The sequence below is a fragment of the Nyctereutes procyonoides genome, unplaced genomic scaffold, assembly GCF_905146905.1.
Source record: "Nyctereutes procyonoides isolate TBG_1078 unplaced genomic scaffold, NYPRO_anot_genome, whole genome shotgun sequence".
In the NCBI taxonomy this organism is placed as follows: domain Eukaryota; kingdom Metazoa; phylum Chordata; class Mammalia; order Carnivora; family Canidae; genus Nyctereutes; species Nyctereutes procyonoides.
This window is the reverse complement of record NW_026575133.1, coordinates 44,966,501-44,979,433: the sequence shown is the minus strand read 5'-3', so window position 1 is coordinate 44,979,433 and position 12,933 is coordinate 44,966,501. Positions and strand designations below refer to the sequence as shown.

General features: G+C 41.7%; 1 protein-coding gene and 1 pseudogene across 1 annotated transcript in view; both read right to left on the bottom strand.

Annotated features, from left to right (window-relative positions):
* TM4SF20 (transmembrane 4 L six family member 20) overlaps positions 1 to 3,362 on the bottom strand; it is an 11,749-nt gene extending 8,387 nt beyond the window's left edge. Inside the window, exon 1 of the mRNA XM_055345871.1 lies at positions 3,180 to 3,362. Coding sequence (XP_055201846.1) covers positions 3,180 to 3,362 — 183 coding nt within the window. The remainder of the gene's footprint in view (positions 1 to 3,179) is intronic.
* Positions 3,363 to 3,697: 335 nt separating this feature from the next.
* On the bottom strand, positions 3,698 to 10,119 carry LOC129523187 (uncharacterized; annotated as a pseudogene).
* Between the last annotated feature and the right edge of the window lie 2,814 nt (positions 10,120 to 12,933).

Genomic DNA, 12,933 nt, shown 5'->3' with positions numbered 1-12,933 from the left:
GCGCCCCTGGGCAATAAAATGTGAAAGTGTGTGTGTGTGTATGTGCGACTGAATTACAATAAATCATCCAGATAATCTCCTGTGAAAGTGAGTAATTAGGAGAACACTCTTTCTCTTCAATTCCTAAGCACATTTGAATGTATGAGTCTTTGTGAAATTAAATATCTTAGTAGACTTTTGTTTTCATATAAAAGTAGTATTGTTCACTTTTTCTTATAGAAACCTCTACTTTTATCCAGCTTTAGAAGTGAGTTTGTAAAATATGTTGTATTTTACAAAAATTTTAAAAAATTATAAAATACAATTTTACAAATGAAGTACAAGAAAGCTTTTAAATCATTAAAGCTCTGACAGAATGCAAACTTTGGGGATTTTTCTAAGTACTTGAACATGAGAATAACACACAAAGTCATAGCTCATCATAAATGTAAAAACTATATTTTGAAAATTCTTGTTATACATAATACCTTCTAATTTCTTCAACAATTTGTTCCCTGTTAAGACCTTAAGAATTGATAAATTATCATTATGTAATAAGTGTACCCAATGAATAAGCATGATTAAGCTCAGACTTCCAGCTAATCTCTTTATAAAAATAAAATGGCCTTTATGTTTTTTAGAGAAAACATTTCAAGTCTTGTTTCTTAGTGTCTGAAAAAAAAATAACATGTATTGATTTTTCCACTTAGCAGACAACGATTGAAAATAATTACGTAACATCTACTCTTAGTCATGGTTTCAAAAGATAAAAAGGTTCACGTCTCTTTTCACTAAATCATCAAACCACAAAACGAATGTGTATTTTATGATGTAATCAATAATGAATTCCATAGATATTAATAGCTACTTCCTGCAAAATCTCCTATTTTTGAAGAAAATTTAAAATACCATAGCAATTTTAGAAAGATTTCAAGAACTATGACAAGAGTTCTATCACAGGCAGTGAATGCTTCCTAATTAAATTTTCTGTGTGTTTACAAGTACCTGAAGAGGTCAGTATTTTGAATGATTCCCTTTGAAAATAATATTCTTCTACATGCTCTTCTACATGCTATATATAGCCGAGGATCATAAAGATGTACCTGTACTTTGAGCCCTTTTATCACCTTTTATCACCTACCAGTCTGCTTGTGAGCCTAGTCTAGAGTTTGGAACTCAGTCTATAAAATGCCTATTGAAATTTTCAAGGAGTTGTTTGCTGCCTTGATAATGCTCCACAGTACTGTGTAATAGAGGTCTTTCACGTGATTCTGGTCCTGCATTAATATTTATTGAGGATGATAAAGTAAATGTAGTCATAGGACAGGAAGTCCAGATTGTCTGAAACTTTTCACAGATTTATATCACCTTTATATACTTCAGTTTCCTAGTCACTTCAATTTATGGATTAGGTTATGGATTTCATCTTTCCCCTTTGTCAACTGGGGACAGGTCTTCAGGATTATGGTGCTAAAGCTGGTGGAAAACAGAGCTTTGGGATAAGATAAATCTGGAATTGAGTTTCACACCTATTGTGTGCCTTGTTAACATTCTTAACCTTCTGTTTGCTGATCTGCTAAAATGCCAATGATTATCTGCTTAGGTTATTAGATGAAACGAGATGTGTAAAGTATGAACCCAGTAGCTGACACTTAAGAGTACTCTCTGTGTACCCTTCTCTGTGTCTTCACTCCCTCCTCTTCTCTCCCTCCACCAACATAAACGAATGTAGGTGTGTGCCATCACCAGCTCAGGCCCTGTTAATGCTAGCAAGAAACTGTTTTTATTTATTTTTATTTTTTTAATAAATTTATTTTTCATTGGTGTTCAATTTGTCAAGATATAGAATAACACCCGGTGCTCATCCCGTCAAGTGCCCACCTCAGTGCCCTCACCCAGTCACCCCCACCCCCCGCCCACCTCCCCTTTCCCCACCCTAGTTCGTTTCCCAGAGTTAGGAGTCTCTCATATTCTGTCTCCCTTTCTGATATTTCCCACTTATTTTTTCTCCTTTCCCCTTTATTCCCTTTCACTATTTTTTATATTCCCCAAATGAATGAGACCATATAATGTTTGTCCTTCTCCGATTGACTTACTTCACTCAGCATAATACCCTCCAGTTCCATCCACATCGAAGCAAGTGGTGGGTGTTTGTCATTTCTAATGGCTGAGTAATTAGAAGGATAAAGAAGATGTGGTTTAAGAAACTGTTTTTAATTGAGATGGGGTTTGTAGTAGAGCCAATTTATATTTAAAGTGACATGAGTTATCCTAAAAGGATTGTTTTAACTAAGGAACTTTTAGGGGCTTCATGGCAATTGCCATCGTTGGTTAGACTTGGACAGCTGTTCCTGGCTTCTGGTTCTAAGCAAAATTCAAGGAAGCTCATGCTATTTAAGTAGATAGAAGAGAGAAGCTTCTAGAAGGGTAGAAAGCAGACACAAAGATTGGCAATTGCATCATGGTTGGGTACCGTTAGTCACTTTCTCTCAGCCTGGAAGAGAACTCTCAGGGTTGCTTGAAGAAATAGCCCTCTACCTGAAGCAAGGTGAATAGATTGCTCACTCACGATGTTAAAGGGAAAGAAACCATCAACTTTTGGAGAATGCTTCCTAAAATGGCTTTTTGGTGTCAGAGTGGTCTCAAATCCAGTGTGCCAGCTGAAGGGCCAATTTTTATCTGAAATTTAATATATAATAGACCCAAGAGTGTTTTCATAGAAGTCTGAGATAAGACCAGTGGTGGTAACTCATCATCACTGAAACACATACATACGCACATCCAAACAAAAGCTCCTTATCTGACATTAAGACTCCCGTAGGTAGCACTTCCCACTCCCATATTTCTGTGCATACTCAGAAACTAGTATTGGCAAAGGAAAGCTGAAGGAATGGATTCAAAACATCCTGAACAATAACTAGAAAGCTTAGAAGAGCAGTGTAACATGTGAAGAAATATGATAGGTAACAATCCAACCAACTTTTATCAGATTATTAATTTTTTTGCCCAAGCTCCCTAGTCTGTACCACAGTTTATTTAAATTGTCATTCTTCACTGATGCCAGCATGAATTAATACCACTCCACTGCCCCTGACAGTACCCTGAGCCAAGATATAGCCCACCGTAAAGCTGAAAGATAGTGTTTAGGAATTTGGTAAAATAGGTCCTTCTCCAAATCAAGCCAAATAAATGTTACTCACCATTAGACCTGCTCCTATAATTCCTGGGAACCACCACTCAAAGCAAGAGATGGGATTGTGAAAAAATTGGCCTTCATCCGCAAAGTTGACAATGAGAGGGATTGCATTGAGAACTATTCCGAATAGAAGTAGAACCAGCAAGCTGAATCCATTGCAGGATGTCCATCCTTCACAGCAGGTCATGGTCACCCCCTGATTCAATTAGAAACTCAGTCAAAGTGGCTGTTTGTGTGGTGTCGCCTTGCCTTTTATCCTGAGCCTTCTAGTTAAAGTTTAGAACTTATGAAAAATAATTGCGAGAAGTAGTTCAGAGTCCAGTAGGGCAGGGCATTATTAGAGAACTGTTACAGGAAGTAAAGGGATTTTTTTTGTAGTTCAATATATATACATATATATACGTTTTTATGAGCCATTTATAGTTTATAAAACAATATTGCCATGATATACACAAAAATTTCCTGACAATGGTTATTAAAAACAGCTGCTCCCCCCGCCTTATGTCCACCCCAATGTTCAATCTACACTGACTTAATCCTGAAGTGTAATCCAGTAAGACTGAAGACAAAACACTTCAGGTCCAGGGCAAGATAATAAAATATCCGTAAGCCTCCTGGATCCTTGGATTGATTGACATCGATAAGAGAACCAATTTTTGATGTTATTAAAGAAATGTGTTCATCTCCAATGACAATTTCAAAGTCCCGCCACCCTACCCTATCCTCTCTGGTTATTCCGCTGCCATCAATTATTCGCCTCTGTATCTCCATCACACTTTTATGTACATGAGCCTAATCATGTCATCATTTATGTAATTGCTGTTGTTGGCTTATCTCAATTTCCCATCAGGTGGGCACTGAAAGTTCGGGAACCCATGGTAAAACTTGCCCTTGTGAGCCTCGTAATAATGCAGATAAAGGTCAGCTCTATGGGGGAAGGAAGGGTGGGAAAAATATCTGTAGTTTCTGTTAGATACATTTTTGCAAGAAAATAAAGAGGTGAAAATTAAAAAGAAAAAACAAAAAAAAAGATGTTTCCTTAATACATTTTACTAGTATACCTTATAAAAAGTAAAAACAAGAATATCTACTTTATATAAAGTATATTTTCCTGCTGTATTGATATCATTACCCTCCATGGAAGTTCCTTATTTTGAAAATGTCCAATAAGAAAATGAACTTACACAAAACAGAGAAAATATTTTTCTATGCTGCAGATGTTTTTGGTTAGTCAAAATGTTAGGGTTTGGTTTCAGGCTGTATGCTCACACAAAATTCACAATTTTTTGGATGTCATATTATTCCAGTCTTATAGATGAATCCATTTCAAGGTGACCCACCTAAGGCTAGAAGGAGTTTCTGTTAATACTTAAAGACTGACGGTATTCAAGTATGGAAACCAGAATGAAAAAGGAATAGGGCAAAGATGGAGAGGGAGATTATCACGACTTATTTTCTTTGAACCTTGAGCACTTATTTGATTATGCACAGTACATTCCTGGCCTGTGGTTTCATGATGTCTCCCTACTAGTTTGTGAGTGGCTCAAGAAAAGTTTTCACAGTTGGGATAGGCTTTTAAATACAGAAGTTCTCACTCATGCTAATTGGCCATCATAGATCACCAGGAGGGCTCTGCTTATGACAGTTACTGAAAGATTCAGGGAACACAAACCATTTCCCTCCCAGCTTTCATAATTGTGGAGACAGAGTAAAAAGATGTGGTGAGCCAAATACTGGCTCCTAACATTTTTTATCTAGAAAAGATTCACATCACTCCTTTTCACATTTTCTTGGCCCAGTGGTCACTCAGTTTTGCTTGAGTTCAAGTGAATAAGAAATACAAACCAATAACCAATGTATGTCCAGAGGAGAGTCAAACATTAGGCCGCTCTAATGCGACCATGCCTTCCTTCTGCTTCTGAGTAATCCCCTTTGTAGCCCAGAGCACAGATTCAGCAGACCCTGTTGGGAGTGATGAATGAATGGATGAGTGAATGCAGAAGTGGAGTCAGTATCATCCATAAGCTCAGGGGTCATGGTCTTGGAGAGGAGCACACCAACCTACGGAAGCAGGAGAGCACGTTGCACATGTTCCACTGCGTGACCCTGAAACATTAGTTCCAGTTTGGAGTCCAAGCAGAAAATGACTCTTTGTACCAAACAGATTAGGAATACCCCATCAATCAAAAATAAAAATACAAGACAGGAAACAACAAATGTTGGAGAGGATGTGGAGAAAAGGGAACCGTCTTGCACTGTTGGTGGGAATGTGAACTGGTAAACTCTGGAAAACTGGGTGGAGGTTCCTCAAAGAGTTAAAAAATAGAGCTACCCTACGACCCAGCAATTGCACTACTGGGGATTTACCCCAAAGATACAGATGTAGTGAAACAGCAGGACACCTGCACCCCGATGTTTCTAGCAACCATGTCCACAATAGCCAAACTGTGAAAGGAGCCTCGGTGTCCATTGACAGATGAATGGATAAAGAAGATGTGGTTTATGTATACAATGGAATATTACTCAGCCATTAGATACAACAAATACCCACCATTTACTCCAACGTGGATCGAACTGGAGAGTATCATGCTGAGTGAAATAAGTCAATCGGAGAAGGACAAACATTATATGGTTTCATTCATTCAGGGAATATAAAAAATAGTGAAAGGGAATAAAGGGGAAAGGAAAGAAAATGAGTGGGAAAAATCAGAGAGGGTGACAAAACAAGAGAGACTCCTGACTCTGGGAAACGAACAAGGGGTAGTGGAAGGGGAGGCGGGCAGGGGGATGGGGTGACTGGGTGATGGGCACTGAGGGGGGCATTTGAAGGGATGATCACTGGGTTTAATACTATATGTTGGCAAATTGAACTCCAATAAAAAATAAAATTAAATAAGTAAATAAGTAAGTAAATAAATAAATAAATAAATAAATAAATAAATTTAAACTTAAAAAGAAAAAAACCTCACTCATTGCCACAGCACACCACTGATAATGATGGAAGGAGCACCAGTACAGAAGACCACACTACAGTGGCAATGACAGAAAGGGAATACTTCTGTCCCATGACTTGTATACTTCTGCATAGTTGAGGCATCTAGAATAATTTCATATTTATTTTATAAAAATTAACAATGAAAAACTACCATCCGGGGGGCACCTGGGTGGCTCAATTGGTTAAACGTTAGACTCTTGATATCAGGTCAGGTCTTGATCTCAGGGTCGTGAGGACAAGTCCCATACTGGGCTCCACATCATGCGTGGAGCCTTCTTAAAACAAACAAAAATCACTACCATCCTGTCGAATTACACAAATTATATGACTCTGGAATTATTATGGAATTATAATAATATATATGTAAATTCTATGTTTATCACTGAGATGACTGAATGGGAAGAGATAGTTACCTATTTTTGGATGTGGACTTTGCAATTTCAAATCCTCTCCAGTCTTCATAAGGAGCTGAATTAAAGAACTGTTTAGGACTAGTTTATTCATAGGGACCTGAACTCGTCAGACTCTACCCGACTTCTAGACTCTAAGACCAAAACTAAGTAGCATGCTCTGCTTGTGGCCATAACAAAACGTACTTCCACTTGGGTGTGGTACTCTTTATAGTTGTGGCTAGAAGTAGGTATCTGAAAAATGTAAAAATGTAGAAATACAGTCTGTATTATGAAGAGGAAGATGTTTAGGAATAAAGTAGAAAGGGCAAGTTGTTTACAAAATGAAGAGAAGGAGCATAGCAGACAACTTTTAAGATTCCTTTCTGACCCATATCCCTCCTTCTGTAAGAACAACCCCCACAGCTTGCATGAGTAGACCTCCCGTATTCTCATTTGTACTACGGCACTTTGCTCCCCTGGTCATTGCTAATTGGGATACCAGTAGATATGGAAGCTTAACTCTTCCCATCTCTCCCAGGAGTTTAGAATTGAAAAAAATACTAGTTTTCCTCTTATGTATTTGGAAGGGCATGCTTATTAATTAGGATTACGTGTTAGTTGCATATAAAAAGAACTTCAAAAGAACAATGGCTTAAGTAAGATAGAAATTAGTTCTTCACAAGAGGTCTGGAGATAGGTACTCAAGAGCCAGAATAATAGCTCCACTTCCTCAGAGATCCTTCCAGTTTATGGATCCACCATCTCTTTGATCCCTTCATTCTCGTGCTCGAAATATGGTGGCAATAGCACTAAGCATCATATTTGTTCTCCACTCAGAAGGATAAAGGAAGAGAAAGGGTCCACTTTTGTCCTTTTAAAGAGCCATCTCATTGGCTAGAATATAGCCATGTGACAACATTTAGCTGCAAGAGAATCTGAGGATTAAGTAATATTATTTCCAGTGATTTGTGCCAAATGGGCTGGGAAGGTAGGAGGCAGATGGTACTAGGAGGGCAGGTAGCAGCCTCTACCAGGAACACAGAGAAAGAGTAGCTGCCTGGCTTCTCAGAGGCTTTCTCCTTGATTCCTACCATATGAAGACTGATTGTAGGTTCTGTCAGATGGGTTTACAAGACCAAAATAATTATTATACTACAAAGACTCCTCTATATTATCATCACATGCCCCCTTTACACTATTTTAAATGTTTTTCTACTTTTTACAACCCCCCCCCAAAAAAAGGCTAAAACTGAATGTTATAAAAACCAAGGATAGGAAAGAACAGAAGTAATTTCTCACGTGCCATGTGGAGCAATAAGAGTTTGGAAAAAAGAAAGGATTCCATTAACATGGGCAAGGGAACTAGGATTCCTCTCAGCTTTGGAAGGTGGCTAGAATTTGACACAAAAGAATGGTGGGGGCATTCCGTGTACCAGTGTCAGTTGCAGAAAACCAAAACTTAGAGATAGAGTTGGGAAATTTTGTGTACGAAATTATTAGGAGGCTTGGAAGGGCAGGTCCTAGCCTGACTTGAAGAAATGCCTCCTGGGACATGATGGCTGAATGGACTGGTGGGAAGCTGTTGCACCTGAGGTAGTCAGAAGGGAGAGAAATCAAGAAACACCTTCTGGAATAATTGAATTCAAGCATATACCACTAGAGCTATGGTCCAGGAAGCCACGGCCACTGTTGCTGCCACTGACCCTCCACAACATCCAGCCACCTCAAGGCTAGTGGCTGGATGATGAATCACCGAATTTGACTTCTGCTGTTTTTTTTTTTAAGATTTTATTAATTTATCAATGAGAGACACACAGAGAGGCAGAGACAAAGGCAGAGGAAGAAGCAGGCTCCCTGCAGGGAGCCTGATGCGAGACTCGATCCCAGGACCCCAGGATCACTCCCTGAGCCGAAGGCAGACGCTCAAACACTGAGCCACACAAGCATCCCGACTTCTGCTGTTTTATTAAAAATATATATTTAGGGAAATTTGAGAACACTAGAACTTAAAAGTAATTTATGGTAAATAACTGATATAAGTGGGAATATAAGTGCAGAAGTTCCACAAACACTAAATATTTCAAAAGAATGAAATATATGAAGAAACGTCATTTTTATCCCACTGAGTTCATTTATGTTAATTTTTACACCCTCAGGAGTGAGCTTTGGCCTTTTTTTTTCTCAGTGTGGATTTTGATTTGTAGCTCATATAGGATTGAGAATTAATTTCATATGTGTATATTGATATATATGTGTGTGTATATGTGCACACACATATGTATAAACAAATTTTAATAGCCAAAGTAAATACAGGAATCTGTGAGGCGGGGAAAATGTGAATTTAATTTTGAGAATCTAATAGATTCATATGCTGCTAAAGCCGTAAAAGTCATCAGAAATTCTTAGTTCAATCTTACTATTCTATAGATGAGTAAGGAAGATAGTAAGACTCAAGGCGGCTAAGGAAACTTCTTCATGGTCAGGTTGCGCTGGCGGACCATGAACTTGAATTTGGGACTTCTGACTTCTAATCACCTGTCTCTCTATTAAATTACAAGCTTGATATTTGGGTGAACGAGAAGATACAAAAGTTCAGAAAGTCTAAACATCTAAGCGCAGCAGTGAGCCTGTCCCCAACCTCCCCAGAGGCCAAGCACTTGCTTAGGAGCAGCACTGCTTCTTGCAGCAGCACGTCTGCTGGCAGCACTTCTGCTGGCAGCAGCCCTTCCCGCAGCCGCACCCACACGAGCTGCACCCGCACGAGCTGCACCCGCAGGAGCGGCGGCAGCAGCAGACCACGGGGACACTGCAGCAGCCCCCACAGCAGCCGCAGCAGCAGGGGCAGCAGGACGAGCAGCAGCCCACCCGGTAGCACCTGCAGGTGGTACAGCTGCCCCCGCAGCCCCCGCAGCCCCCGCAGCCCCCGCAGCCCCCGCAGCCTCCGCAGCCACTGCTGCAGCCACCGCAGCCTCCGCAGCCACAGCACCCCATGGTGTCAGTAGAGAGGACTCAGGACAGGTGAGGAGGGCGATCAGGAGAGGTCGAGGGGGGTCTGATGCCGCCTTCTGCTGGGGGACCCCCTTATATACCAACTTCGGCTGGGGCAGGACCCAAGCACTTGAGTAGTTCCTTGTTGTTGTTTATTTCAGTTTCCCGGGGAACATTTTTGCAATTCCTCTGGTTTACTTCCTTAAGAAATTTTGGCCTCCCAAAATAGGCTATTTGAGTTCTGAATTCATGCATTCCAGACATATTTACAATAGGACTGGGAGGGCCTGAAGTATTTTTTTTTATTTATTTTATTTTATTTTATTTATTTATTTATTTATTTATTTATTTATTTATTTATTTATTTATTTATAGATTTATAGATTTTATTTATTTATTCCTGAGACACAGAGAGAGAGGCAGAGACACAGGCAGAGGGAGAAGCAGGCTCCATGTACCGGAAGCCCGATGTGGGATTCCATCCAGGGTCTCCAGGATCAGGCCCTGGGCCAAGGCAGATGCCAAACCACCGAGCCACCCGGGGATCCCCAGAAGTATTTTACCGTCATCCTTAGTCTCCGTGCCACCAATGCCAGGCTGACTGTGAAGTCTTGGCCTGTGAGCACGGATTAGAAGCCGACGGCTGACCTTTCCACGTTTTACTCAGCGTCCTGGGGGATCCAAGGGACGGAACAGAGGAAAGCCTTCCGAGGCCGACGTCCCTGCCCACCGGAGGTGTCAGACCCTTGGCCGTTTCCAAGCCTCCCGGTGCCCCCGCCTCAAGGAGAAGCGCCTGTGGGGCCTCCCCCATCCTCCGTGCCTCCCGCTGTCCTGGGTTCGTGCTCAGCTTCTCCAAATAAACTGAGATATGATGAGAGTCGCTCCAACTTATTAGTAAAAAGAAGTTAGCAGGAAGAAGAGTCTCGGCATTGCGAGGCCCTGGCCCTGGAGTCGAGCTTGGGGGGGGCTGGGTCACCTCAAGCTGTGTGCGCCCCAGAACCTGGCCCCGCAGGCTGTGGCCCTGGCCGCTGGGCCTCTGCAGCCCAGGAGTGGGAGCCCTGAGCGTGGTGGCTGGGAAACACGACGGCAGGAAGAGTTGGGAGACTGTGCCCGAAATCAGGTCCTCCTTGGCGGATGACACACGTATTACCTTCAAGACACAACAGGGCAAACTACAAGGAAAGCTTGTTTGTAAGCAACTGAGCGGGAGCACAGGGACAAACAAGTCATTTCAGTGCCACGTAATGAGGCCTGTTGGGAAGGCAAGTCCCAGGGACAGGCCCTCCCCTCACACAGGAGGTCTGGGCCGGGTGGGGGGGCCTCCTCGATCGTCACCCCAGTCTTCCATGTACCAGGGGCACCCCTCGATCAGGGCAGGAGGGTCTCTGGGCCCTGCACGTTAGGGTCCCTGTGCCACCAGCACACAAACTAAATCCCCTGAAGCACACGAGGGTCCCTCTGCCACTGAGGGGCCGGAGCTGAGCCTGCGAGAGGCCAGCATCTGCTCGGTGAGATGCCCAACCCGCTCAGGCCCCAGGGAGGTGGGGTGTCCTCAGCCCCTGCCCTGTGTCCCTGCCCCCGAGCTCGCTGCCTCTGTCACGGAGGTGTGAGGGCCAATTGCTTCAGGGGTTGTGTGGCGGAAACACAGGCAAGGGAAACGACAGATTTACTTGGTAAATCCTCTCTCTCCAGCACCAATACAGACTATTCTCGTATAATCAAGTCTCACTTCCGGTCAGGAGGGGCAAGCATCCACTGTCAAACTTCTCCTTGGGCTCTAAATTAGTCATTCCAGGGGGGCTCACGTGTCAGGATGGTGTTTGCAACAGTGGCAGGAAGTAGCTGAGCAATGTTGACAAGATTACCCAATCCATATTCCTCTTAGATTTGCTTACATGTCATTCTAGAATAATGGGCCTGAAAGAGCCTATCCGATGCCTTACTTTGGGCAAGGAATGGACATCAAACACTAGGCCTGGGAATACTTTTACCCTCTTCACCTATTTGCCAAAATTTAATTACCTTAAAACATTTTCAGCTTTATTTAATTTTTATTAAAATGTGGATCTTCCTTAATTATAAGTTGATCTTTTAATTTTCTAAGTAATCCTGCAGGTTTCCTTTTTTTCAAGAAAGTTGATTTTTAAATATGTGAAAACTAGTTCAAAATTGTTTTACTTTCACAATCCTATCTTTTGTTCTTTTGATGAAATATATTCCCATTTTGTATAGTTTAAATACTATTGCATTTCGTTTTTAATCCTTTAGACCAGTCCCATTAATAGATCACAAGGTATTTTTTTTATCACAAGGTATTTTTTAAACCACTGTGATCATAAATACTTAATTTGTTGAATGAAGGTAAGGAAAAATGTTCTGCAATAAAGATATAAAAATATATGAACTATGTGTATCTCTATTTTACTATTCAAACAGCCTGACCCATCAACACAATACCCAGCCATAGTGCAATAGTAATTAAATTCAGCTGACTTGGACATCTTGCCAAAAATCCACGGATTTACACAGATTTTTTTCATTCGGTTGTTATAAAGGTATATTTGACAAGGCAGAAGGATAGAGCATATTTGAACAATCTGCTAGTGTGATTTATCACTTTTTGATGCTGAGACATGCAGTCTGCACGCTTTCATTCGTGTTCAGATCTTGGCCCTGCAAATGTTGGGGCTGGGAGTGCGTGCAAACAAAAGTGGAGGGCATCCACCAGCCCAGAGCGATGGTGGAGTGTGCTTGGAATATAGGGGGCCGGGAGGAGCTGGCTGGAGATCAGTTGGGAATGCAGGGGCCACACTCCAGAAAGGCTTGAAAATCACCCTTGACCCTTTGCATTCATCCTGTGGGTGACTGTTAGGCTGGGAGGAGGAAGTCCCAGTAGTCCAGGGAACAGGTGAATTGTTCTTCCCACTGGGCGGGCAGTTATGATGCTCAGAAACATGTCTTCTGTTGTTGGGAAACCCCAAGACACTATTTATTCCTCTTCGGTCAAAGGATGGGAGGCAGGGCTTGAATAGGTCCACTTCAAGTCTTGCTTTCATATGGAGTTACCCTCTTTTACGTATTTTTTTAAAGGTTGTATTCATTTATTCATGTGACACAGAGAGAGAGAGAGGCAGAGACATAGGAAGAGGGAGGAGAAGCAGTCTCCATGCCAAGAGCCCAATGCGGGACCCGGGATCACGCCCTGAGCCAAAGGCAGAGATGCTCAACTGCTGAACTACCCAGGCATCCCTGGAGTTACCCTCTTTTAGAAAAATAGGGACTGGCTGTTGTTTTTCCCAAAAATGTTGTTTTTCCCAAAATCACCTGAGGGTAAAAAACAACAAAAACAAACAAACAAAAAAACCCTAAGAGAAAAGACAGCA